This window comes from Euphorbia lathyris, chromosome 2, assembly GCF_963576675.1.
Source record: "Euphorbia lathyris chromosome 2, ddEupLath1.1, whole genome shotgun sequence".
NCBI classification, from domain to species: domain Eukaryota; kingdom Viridiplantae; phylum Streptophyta; class Magnoliopsida; order Malpighiales; family Euphorbiaceae; genus Euphorbia; species Euphorbia lathyris.
Genome location: NC_088911.1, coordinates 102,767,519 through 102,777,891, shown reverse-complemented (window position 1 = coordinate 102,777,891; position 10,373 = coordinate 102,767,519). Strand labels below are relative to the sequence as shown.

At 35.8% G+C, this 10,373-nt stretch overlaps 2 protein-coding genes across 2 annotated transcripts; one reads left to right on the top strand and one right to left on the bottom strand.

Annotated features, from left to right (window-relative positions):
• The first annotated feature begins 527 nt into the window (after positions 1 to 527).
• LOC136219209 (uncharacterized) lies at positions 528 to 6,635 on the top strand. Its single transcript, XM_066006500.1, has 7 exons — positions 528 to 792; positions 949 to 1,651; positions 2,223 to 2,302; positions 2,373 to 2,495; positions 4,272 to 5,063; positions 5,467 to 5,686; positions 5,788 to 6,635. Exons 2-7 carry the CDS (start codon positions 1,366 to 1,368, stop codon positions 6,285 to 6,287), a joined length of 2,001 nt encoding a protein of 666 aa, XP_065862572.1. The 5' UTR covers positions 528 to 792; positions 949 to 1,365; the 3' UTR covers positions 6,288 to 6,635.
• Positions 6,636 to 6,745: 110 nt separating this feature from the next.
• LOC136216643 (pectinesterase QRT1) lies at positions 6,746 to 8,429 on the bottom strand. Its single transcript, XM_066003196.1, has 5 exons — positions 8,108 to 8,429; positions 7,810 to 8,005; positions 7,357 to 7,560; positions 7,026 to 7,261; positions 6,746 to 6,950 (listed from the first exon to the last, which is right to left on the bottom strand). Exons 1-5 carry the CDS (start codon positions 8,398 to 8,400, stop codon positions 6,803 to 6,805), a joined length of 1,077 nt encoding a protein of 358 aa, XP_065859268.1. The 5' UTR covers positions 8,401 to 8,429; the 3' UTR covers positions 6,746 to 6,802.
• Between the last annotated feature and the right edge of the window lie 1,944 nt (positions 8,430 to 10,373).

Below are 10,373 nucleotides of genomic sequence, written 5' to 3'. Positions count from 1 at the left end.
CAGTTTGATGAATTATTTCTCAAATTTGTCCAATTTATCAACATTAGCGTAAAATTGCTCTTGGCTTTCAACACTAGAGGTAAACTTATACCATTTTAGATATTAGAAGTAAAATTACTTCTGACCCAAAACGTTAGAGGTATTTTTACACATTAACTCTAAAAAAAATATAAAACACCAACGTTTAAATCGTGAAGGTAGCATATTTTCAATTTGGCAGTTACCTATAATGATTCCTTTTATTATGTTTCCTAAAAATTAACGGTGGCTTGATAATTACATAATAAATTTATTATATTTGATAGGTAACGGACAAAAATATTTTAAATGAGATTGGTTTGTATTTAGTTGACTAAAATTTATTCCGACCAAATTCATATATATCATATGTAAAAATAGAATGAAGTAAAAAAGAAAAAAATATAAAAAAAAGGTATGTAGAAGGCCCATGGGCTTAGCCCAATAACACGGAAGCCTATCCAAATAAAAATCTTTTCTTTCTTTTTCCATAATTTTCCCTACACCTCACCTCACCTTCTTTCATTAATCATCACCTGCATGCCCAACACCTGCAACCTCTCTATACAGTCTTGAATATGGCTTCTTCAATGCCTTTTTCATTTCCATTCTCCTCCTCAGCTCCTCTGCTCTCTCTTCTTCTTTCCTCCCCCTTTTACTGCCCATCCTATGACCTCCTCAACCTCTTCTTTTCACCAATTTCTTGAACTCTTTCAGCCCATCGTTCCGAGTTCTTCCGTCGAGCTGCCGAAGAGTTCTGGAGTTTCATATTTGGTATTCCGACTATTGTTTCCTTGTATGCCCATTTCGTTTTTGTATTTTGCTTTATGATTCTTTTAGTTGATTCGGTCAATGCCATATCTTGGTGCTTCTTGGCTGTTTCTAGCTTGGATTTCACTTTTCTTGACTTGGTTACTGATGTTCTAGCAGATCTTCAAAGCTTCGATTTCTCCCTCTTTTGGTCGGTTCTTTCCAGCACCTACTTGTTTGCTAGAGTTTTTTGAGTTTCAACTTTAACTTCATTGTGGATTTTAGGGTTTACTAGCTTATAGCTGCTATCCAATTTGTGCATTCATTAGATTTCTAGCCGTTTTCACCCATTATCAGGTTAGGTTGGGTTTGACTCTGTATTGCGGTGGAGAGCATATATAGCTGATATATTAGGGTTTTGTGATATGATTTTGCTGTTTGAGATGATCATCTTACCGGTTTAGGGTTGGATTTTAGACTATCAGCTTTTGGATTGAGTTTTAACCCTTTTGCCAGTTTTCATTGAACATCTTCGGCTATGTATAGTATGTAATTAGGGTTGTTAGTAGGTTTGTGGTTGGTGCTTTTACTGTCAAGATGACAGGAAGTGGTAAATATTTTGTGGAATGGAAAGAAGAGTTTGTTTCACAAGAGCGAGGGAACCGTGTGGTTCACTATTTCCTGAAGGATTCTGCTGGGGAATCCATACTTGCTGTTGTGGGCACTGAGAGAAGTGTCAGGCACATGTTCTATGTTGTCGCGGAGGAATTCGTGCAGGCTTATGGTGCAGAAAACTGCATTCATGCTGGTTTCAAATGGCGATCGAGAAGGGAGGTCGTTGATTGGCTTACGTCTATGTTATCAAAGCAGCATTTACAATCCAGTATGTATTATTGCCTCTCTAGATGTCTTTTGTTCCATATATGGTGATTTGGTTATTAAAATTTATTTGGTAAGTTTAATAGTTTGCTGGTAAAAGGAATGCACCTTGATAAGTGAACATCTGATTGAAAATTTAGTTCATCTCTTGTTTTGTGTCATGTGGGATCAAAGACAAACAAGGGTATTTTTCAGGAATAGATTACATAATTGCTTGTTGCTGATTATATTTGAAATTATTTCCATATATTCTTATACAAAGTTCGTTACTTTCCGTTTTTATGGATTATCAGAGAGTTTTTAGCTAGATAAATTACTAGGTCTTCTGAGTCGAATTTTAAAAAATAAAAAGAAAAAATTTAAACCCTTGACATAGTTTCCTCATTTACTGGTGTTGATAAATTAGTTTGCTACATTCTGTTAGTTATTTGCTCTTTATAGTAATATCACGAGCATTTGTCGTGTTGTATCACTTACTTGAAGAGCTGGCAGATCAATTTTTACTTCATTTATCCTTCCTTTCAAATACATTCCGTTTTTCGGATACCGTTAATTGTAATACCTTTTGATGACAGAATCACCAAAACATGACTTGGCACAAGCTTTAGAATCTTCTGAATATACCATAAGTGGATTTGGTGGTCAGCAGACACAGGTACTGGTTGCAATTATATTCTAGTTTTTTATATTAATTGCGCCAGCGTATATCTGACACGTTCTTGCAGGGACGCATTTCAAGGACCTTGACTGGACATAATTCAGATATTGTCTGGACTGGTGTTTCATGGACTTGTGGGAAACAGCTAAAGCATTATCCAGCATTCTGCCGGAATGGGATTACGATAGCGGTAAGAATTGATTGATAAATCAAAATGCATAAGGCAGGGAGTTATTGATTAAATGTGCTAGATGAAGTGTGTTGCTCTCCTTTGTTAAACTTCTTGCAGCGTAAAGATTTTTTAATAAATTAATTAATCGAATCTTAATTGTATTTTACTGTTATGCCTTCACAATCTAGCCAGAGGAAAAGGAACTCAAAAAGGGAATCTGATGCAGGCACCATAGAATGTCAAAACCTGTTTCCTATTAGAGCACACTTGTAACACCCAACCACTAGAGAGGTTGTGCTTTCATTTTACAATTTTAAGTAAGTTGCTTGTAGTAGTAACAAGGAGATTGTAGGGACGAATTGGAAAAAATTGAGGCGCAGGAGGTTATGTGTAATTCACGCAGGGGTGCTGATGCGCTGCATACGGCACGTGTAATACACATGCCATATGAGGCAAGTCAGCCCCCTATCTGAATTACGAAGTGGCAGACAACTCTCCCACTCATACTCTTGTGCAAAGTTATTTGTTTTTTGTTTAAAAAACATACTTTTCCAATGGTAAAAAACACATTTTTTTTTTACGAAAAAACTTGTAAAAAAACTACAACGGTAATTACAAATTTTGTTAAGATTTTGTTTCAGTTCTTTTAATTGATTAGTTTTACTCCGACAGTACAAATTTTGTGTCAATTCTTTTAATTATTTAGTCTTTCAATTCTATTAAGATTTTTTAATTGATTAGTTTTATTCAGTTATAATTATTTTTTTTTTGGTAGGAATTCAGTTATAAATAATTAATCGCTCAATAATTTTTATTCAATTAATAATAATAATAATAATAATAATAATAATTTAATTAGTAAACTTTATAGAATTAATAATAAGTATTGAAATTAGAGGGTGAGCCTTGGCGCAACGGTAAACGTTGTTGTCGTGTGACCAAGAGGTCACGGGTTCGAGTCTTAGGAGCAGCTTCTTGCCAAATAAATTGGCAGGGGAAGGCCTGCCCCAGTACACCCTTGTGGTGGGACCCCTCCCCGGACCCTCGCTCAGCGGGGACGCGTGTTTTTTTTTTTTTTATGGATTTTTTTTTTTGGGTGTTTATTGTGCTTAGGTGGCACCTAATTGTAACAAACAATTGTTACAACCACTATACACGCTCTTAGATGTGTGAAATAGGAAAATAGTTTGACCTAGGTTGCAGTAACAGGTGTTTTATTAGTATCTTAAGAACTGGGTTGATAAGTTATTAGACGAACTTCAGTTAACCAAAAGACAAAAGAAAAACTCCGGTTGATTCTATGGTGTTAATTATATAAGTATAGTATTCATTATGTAATAAGTAAATAAATGAGGGATTAAGTTGTAAAGTTAACAACAGATGTTAACTAATTGGTTAGTTAGTTAGAGGGAATAAACTGTAGAATTAGGGGCTATTTAAACTGAATAGCAAACTGTTCATCTTCACTTCTTGTAAACTGTATCTTTTCTGTTGGTTAATCAACTTCTTTTTTTTATTGTTTTCTTCAGATCTTTTATGATCTTCATTCTCAGTTTATGTTTTGCTATGATAAAGCATCTGGTTGCAATTTAAGATTCAATTTGATTTGCATGTGTAGCCATAGACTATCCAATTTAAAATTGATGGATTTTCCAATTGTTCGTCATTATTCAGCACGAGGCATGATGGTTATTATCTTGCCTTTCATCTAACTAAAATTGATGGATTGCTATGTACTGTAAGTTTCACTGGCTCTTACATCGTATGACCTTTTTCTTATTATTTGCATTACAGATTCAATCCTTTGTTTTTGTGATGGCTAAAGGTGAAAATCATTACGTTGCATATTTGGAAGATATGTATGAAGACAAAAGGGGAATGAAAAAAGTGAAAGTGAGGTGGTTTCATCATAACCAGGAAGTGAAGGGTGTAGTTCCTCTAAGAAATGTTCACCCAAAAGAAGTTTTCATTACGCCATATTCACAGGTCATTAGTGCAGAGTGTGTTGATGGTCCTGCTACTGTCTTAAATCGTGAACATTTTGAGGAATGCTTGGCTGCTTTTACCGAGGCTTTCTCAACCAGAGTACATTTGTGCTTTAGGCAGTTCAGAAGCAATAAAGTGAAGCCCTTTGATTTGACTAAATTGCGTGGCTACTTTGATCAACCAATTTTCACTCATTTGAACTCTGAACCATTGCCTAGAACTGGTTCAGTAGGTTATGAAGAAGATGAAGAGTTTAGCCATGATGAGAATGTCAAATCAGGACGCAAGAGAATCAAAAGTGGTAGAGGCACGGGTTATTCTGGAGGTGGCATTTCTGGTAGTCAGAGGACAACTTTTGAGCCTTCGTACATAAACTTGAGATATGATACGTCAGGCAAACGGTTGCTTTCCCTCAAGCATGTTCCATCCCAACCTCGACACAACCCATTATTTAAGGTTGATGACAAGGTTGAAATATTGTGCCAAGATAGTGGTATAAGGGGCTGCTGGTTTCGGTGTACAATCTTGCAGGTATCCCATAGACGGATAAAAGTCCAATATGAAGATCTGCGAGATGAAGATGAATATGGCAATCTTGAGGTATGCTTACAAGTTATGCAGCACTCTCCTTAACCTTTTTCCTACCGAAATTTACCCATGTGGATGACTGGTATGAATTTCCTTTGATCATCCGACTTCTGACCTGTTTCACAATTTTCCAAAAAGTGAATCATAGTCTTAACGAATTTTACAATCGAATTTCCAGTAGTGAACGTATAAGTTTTTGTCATTATTACTACTTCATGTAGTCACTTGTTTAGTCATTTTATATGCATTCTTCCTGTGCTTTCTCCTCTTGAACACTATTATTGAATTGAATACGGCGGATTCTGCTATAGGTTCCTGATTAACTGAGTTGTTATTATGTGCTCTCGTATAGCCTATTCTGATCTTGAATTTTTTCCTATGAAAATCGAAGTTTGACTTGTCATTGAATTTGTAGGAATGCGTTCCAGCCTTCAAGTTGGCTATGCCTGATCAACTTGGCATGAGATACCCAGGTCGTCCAACCATTCGACCATCACCTCTTGTCAATGAGCAAACTGAAGTTACTTTTGAGGTTGGTTCTGCAGTTGATGCATGGTGGAGTGATGGCTGGTGGGAAGGGGTCGTAATGGGGTTCAGTAGCAGCAGTCATGATATTCTGCAACTGTATTTTCCAGGTAAATTACTTTAAGAAAGTATTGAGATTCGCTGATTTAGATTACTCTGCTTTCCATGCTTTCTATACCCTTATTTTTGCCATAAATGGTTGTGATATTAGGTGAACGTTTCTTCTTGAGTATACAAAAAAAGGATGTAAGACCTTCCCGGGAGTGGATTGGAAATCAATGGGTTGATATTGAGGCAAAACCTGACATAATGTCGGCCATTTCCATTGCCATTAGCCCAGACAACAAAATGTCCTTGTCTCCAAAAATCACCGAGGACACGAATCATGATAGTTGCGCTATGTCATGTAAGAATGTTCCTGCTAGTTTGGAACTCGATAATATCGAAGATAAGAAGCTTGAAATAGCTACACTAGCTAGTACGGAAAGCATCCCCGAAGATATGGACTGCGATGGTGATGGCAAGCCGCCTCCATCATCAGACGATAAAACCAAGGAGGATGTTGGGAATGATGTGAAAGTTAATAGTAATGAAGTAGATAAAGTTGAAGGTAATGATGAAGATGAAGCCAAGGGCAATGATGATATGGAAGTGTTGGAGACTTCTGAGAAGAACTGCAAAGATGTGGAGCTCATGGAAGTAACAGCATAAGCATGTCTGATACAACTGCTCGTGTGCTGGATAGAATTCATTTGAATGCCTTTGTAAATATTAGCATGAGAATTTGGATAAGTCGGTTGGCATGGATAGAATGTACAGGGAAGCATAGTAGATTTATATTACAAGGTTTCTGTTGTAACTGCTTGTATGAGTCAATGTATTAGCATTCCTTTTCTTAGAAGCCCCTAATTGAGCCACATCCCTCAATTTCTGGCTTTTCGGTCGTATGTTGTACTCTGATTGTTCTATTATTACCTTTATATTCTGTACCCGGATGCTCGTTTCTTTTTGCTTTGGTATATCAGATGAAGATTCAATATACAGAGACAATTTGTCTGACTCGATCATTTTTGTTGTATTTACATTATATTAATCACGAGGAACATATATTACAGTACGATTATGATATGATAACTCCCTATATGGCAGGCAGCTTACATTAAGGAGGATTAAAAAATGAGATTAGAAAAGAATAAGAAATTGACAAGTCTAAACAAGGGAGGAAGTTATAGTCTAAGCCATTGATCTCCATTAATGAAATTCATATCAAGATAAGGTCTGACTTCCTCATAGGTGAAACTTTTTGACCATGGAACTCGAGCTCTTGTATCCGCTCCTCTTCCATTGCACTCGTATTCTCCGAAAACCACAGTCCTGCAAATAAATTCGTCGTCAATTACCCGATTTACAGATTAACTTTCTGAGAGTGTTTAGGAAGAAGATATGTACTTTTGTCTGTAATGGAAGTTCCAGTCGCTCCATCCTGAAGGAGTTATAACGTCATCAATAAAACAGTAGGAATATATTGTCCTGGAATAGTTCCCCCATGCTCTTCCAAGAAGAACTTTTCCAGTTCCATTGATCATACAACCAACGAAAGAGAAACCCGAATCATCGTCTGGTGTATCCCTGTGGTGAGCTGCAATTGCTCCTGATTTTCTAGCCGTTGATTGAAGTTCACAGTCCTGAACAACATTTCAGAAACACCAACCTTAATAATCTTGTATAAAATGGTTCAAAATCTGAAACAAACAAGAAAGAAAAGATAAAACTCCAAAACCTGAAAGAGTGATCTTCCTCTACCAAAAATGAAATCTACAGTTCCTTGAATATGACATTGGTAATAGAAGTGCGATCCCGTCTCATCTAAAAGAGTATCCTGAGTCCCCAAGATCCTAACTTTATAAAAAAAAGCTTTATCTCCAGAAATCCTTAATGCTACAGCTTGCATCCCAAATCCTCCTGGAACTGCTACCACTGTATTCTGCCATCAAAACCCATCAATATACACAGGGGCGGAGGGATAAGGGGGTCACAGAGGGTCCATTGACCCCGGCTCCAGGAAAATATGAAAAGAACTATAATTGCCGTCAGTAAACACATATTTCCGCCGGTAGTTTCAGGACGGACACTGCCACCGACGGTATAGCCTATAGGCCCCAAAAAACTGTAAACTTTATTATAAATTTTGTCCCTGGTTCAACAAGAAATTCAAATTGGAACTCCAAATTACCTCAAAAGTGATTCCAGTTGCACAGAAGTAATTGGATTCTACGGTTACTGAGGCTGATCTATAGGTTCCAAGTTCATCTCCATTGCTGTCTGTATCAGAAGCTTTATTATTCCAAGTAATAATGGTTTCAGAGATTTGATCATCCTTTCCAATAAATGAAATATATGGCTTCTTGCTCGGTACAAATACCTTCTCCCTGCATAAAAAAAATAAATAACGAACTTTATAGCCACGTTTCTGAAGATGTAAAAGTAACTTCCAAGTAGCTAAAATAATGTGAATTTGAAAGAACAAAAACCTGTAAATCCCAGGAAGAATGTAGATTTTAACTCTAGCAGTGTTATTTTCTGGCACCATATCTATAGCACCTTGAACTGTCAACGAATCTCCACGACCATCTTTATCAACTATAATAACGTGAGTAAGATTATAATTATCTCTAGAACTCAACCTAGGATTATCATCATCAACCTTCAAATCATCCCAATTAATCAAATCCTGGTTTTGTGCTAATCCAAGTTGAAATTGAACTAAAAATAAAGTTACAAAAACGACAACAAAAGCACCAAGATGAGGCCTTTTCATTCTCATTTATAAAACCACCATCTGAAAATCCTTGAACAGAGTTTCATCAGAGGAAATGGGACGGTTTTTCTGAAGATTTTTGGAGATGAAATCAGGTGAAAGTAATAAATAAGAGGAGCGTAGTAGTGAAATATAATGATAGAGAAAAGAGCATGCAAGGAGTTGAAATTAAATGAAAGTGAAAATAAAAAGACAAGACAAGAAACAAGAAGAAGAAGATTAAGGTTAAGATTAAACAAATGGAAACAAGAAAGTTAAGGTTGTTCACGAAGTTCAGACGCAAAGATTGGGGTTTGGATTTGGATTTTAATGGAGGATTTTAAATTAATAATGGGAGCTTTTTAAGTTATGAACAAAATGGTTAAAGTAATGGGTAGTTAAGACAAGTGAAGTAAAACGGCGGTTATATAATTAGCTGAAACTGTAACTCTTAACTTCAATAATTCTTGGCTTTTCACATTTTTCAATTAATTGCAATTATATTCACTCTTATTTATTTAATATTTCTATTTTTTAACTTCTTTACCAATAATTAATTACTTTTACACGGTAACAAAATTGGATCTATTTTTATTTATTTTTAAGTCCAGCTAAAACAAACTAAAATATAAATAATATTCAAATATTATAGTTTTATAGTTATTACTAATATAATAATGCAATAATCAACCAAAAAGTTTATATAAAATATTTAAATACTGTTTGGCTCTTTCGTGGGAAAATTGCGGGTGTGCCAGAAAATTATAGTATTCTCGAACTATAGAATAAAATTGCGCTTAACTAACTTCTAATTATCAAACGATGGTATGGAATAAAGAGACCGTAAAATTCCAAAGATTCGATTATCAAAACGATACCGACCTTACAGAAATGATTGAACAACAAATAAAATAAAAAATGTACTGGGAAATGAATGAACTTTGGATCTGAAAATTAAATCTAAGGGAACAATTGAGAATTGTAAAAATTCTAAAGTCTAAGGATAATTGGCTAGAGTTTTGCTTGGATGTGTTGAGTTGGTGAGTTGGTGAGTTGGGCTGTTGTCATCGTGATTCCTTCCTTTTATAGATGTTGGAGGTAACTTCCTGTTGGTTTCCACTAATCAACATTCTCCACCATATTGAGTAACCTCCACTTTGACTTCCACGATGGATTGATTTATGATTTTTCCAGCTTTTTAATTGGCTCACAAAAACACATTAAAATATTAATTGGTACTTGGTTCCCTTATGTTTACCTCAAGTATCCCATGATGTTCACTCTAGGAAGTTGGTTTCCCACGAGGTACACCATGTTGGAAGTTGGTTTCCCCTGAGGTATATAGGAAGTTAGTTTCCCACGAGGTACACTATATAGGAAGTTGGTTTCCCCTAAAGTACACTAGATGGTTTCCCCTAAGGTACACTTTTTGAGATATTTCCTCTGAGGGAAACTGAGGTTCACTCTAGGAAATCCTAAGTGAACGATGTACTAGGAAAATATGAAAAGTTTTCCGAAATGTGTTGTAAATGTGTGTATATCATTACTATTGGGTGTAGCATATATATAGAAATAACAGGGGTATAATGGTCATCCATTACATTATTTATAACACTCCCCCTTGGATGTCCATTATACAACAATAAGTAAATGCGTTTGGGGATGCTGCCTCATTAAAAACCTTACCAGAAAAACCCAGTGGGAAAAACCATGGTCAAGGAAAAGAGTGCAGCACGCATTTACTCACCCTCATGAATACATAGCTAAAAATCTTTACAACGACGAAATCCAATGCGATAAACTAACTTCTTGAAAGTAGCAGTTGGAAGCGCCTTGGTGAATAAATCCGCCAAATTGTCACTTGAACGAATCTGTTGAACTTTCACATTACCATTCTTTTGTAGATCATGGGTGAAGAAGAATTTTGGTAAGATATGTTTCGTTCTATCTCCTTTAATGTATCCTTCCTTCAGTTGTGCAATACATGCATCATTATCTTC

Bases quoted from the DNA above. Each gene is read 5' to 3' on its own strand.
- LOC136219209 (XM_066006500.1), top strand. From the start codon at position 1,366: ATGACAGGAAGTGGTAAATATTTTGTGGAATGGAAAGAAGAGTTTGTT. The intron at 2,496-4,271 runs GTAAGAATTGAT...TTTGCATTACAG, and splicing joins GGAATGGGATTACGATAGCG to ATTCAATCCTTTGTTTTTGT. The intron at 5,687-5,787 runs GTAAATTACTTT...TTGTGATATTAG, and splicing joins TCTGCAACTGTATTTTCCAG to GTGAACGTTTCTTCTTGAGT.
- LOC136216643 (XM_066003196.1), bottom strand. From the start codon at position 8,400: ATGAGAATGAAAAGGCCTCATCTTGGTGCTTTTGTTGTCGTTTTTGTA. The intron at 7,561-7,809 runs GTAATTTGGAGT...TTTTGATGGCAG, and splicing joins CAACTGGAATCACTTTTGAG to AATACAGTGGTAGCAGTTCC. The intron at 6,951-7,025 runs GTACATATCTTC...ATTTATTTGCAG, and splicing joins AACTTCCATTACAGACAAAA to GACTGTGGTTTTCGGAGAAT.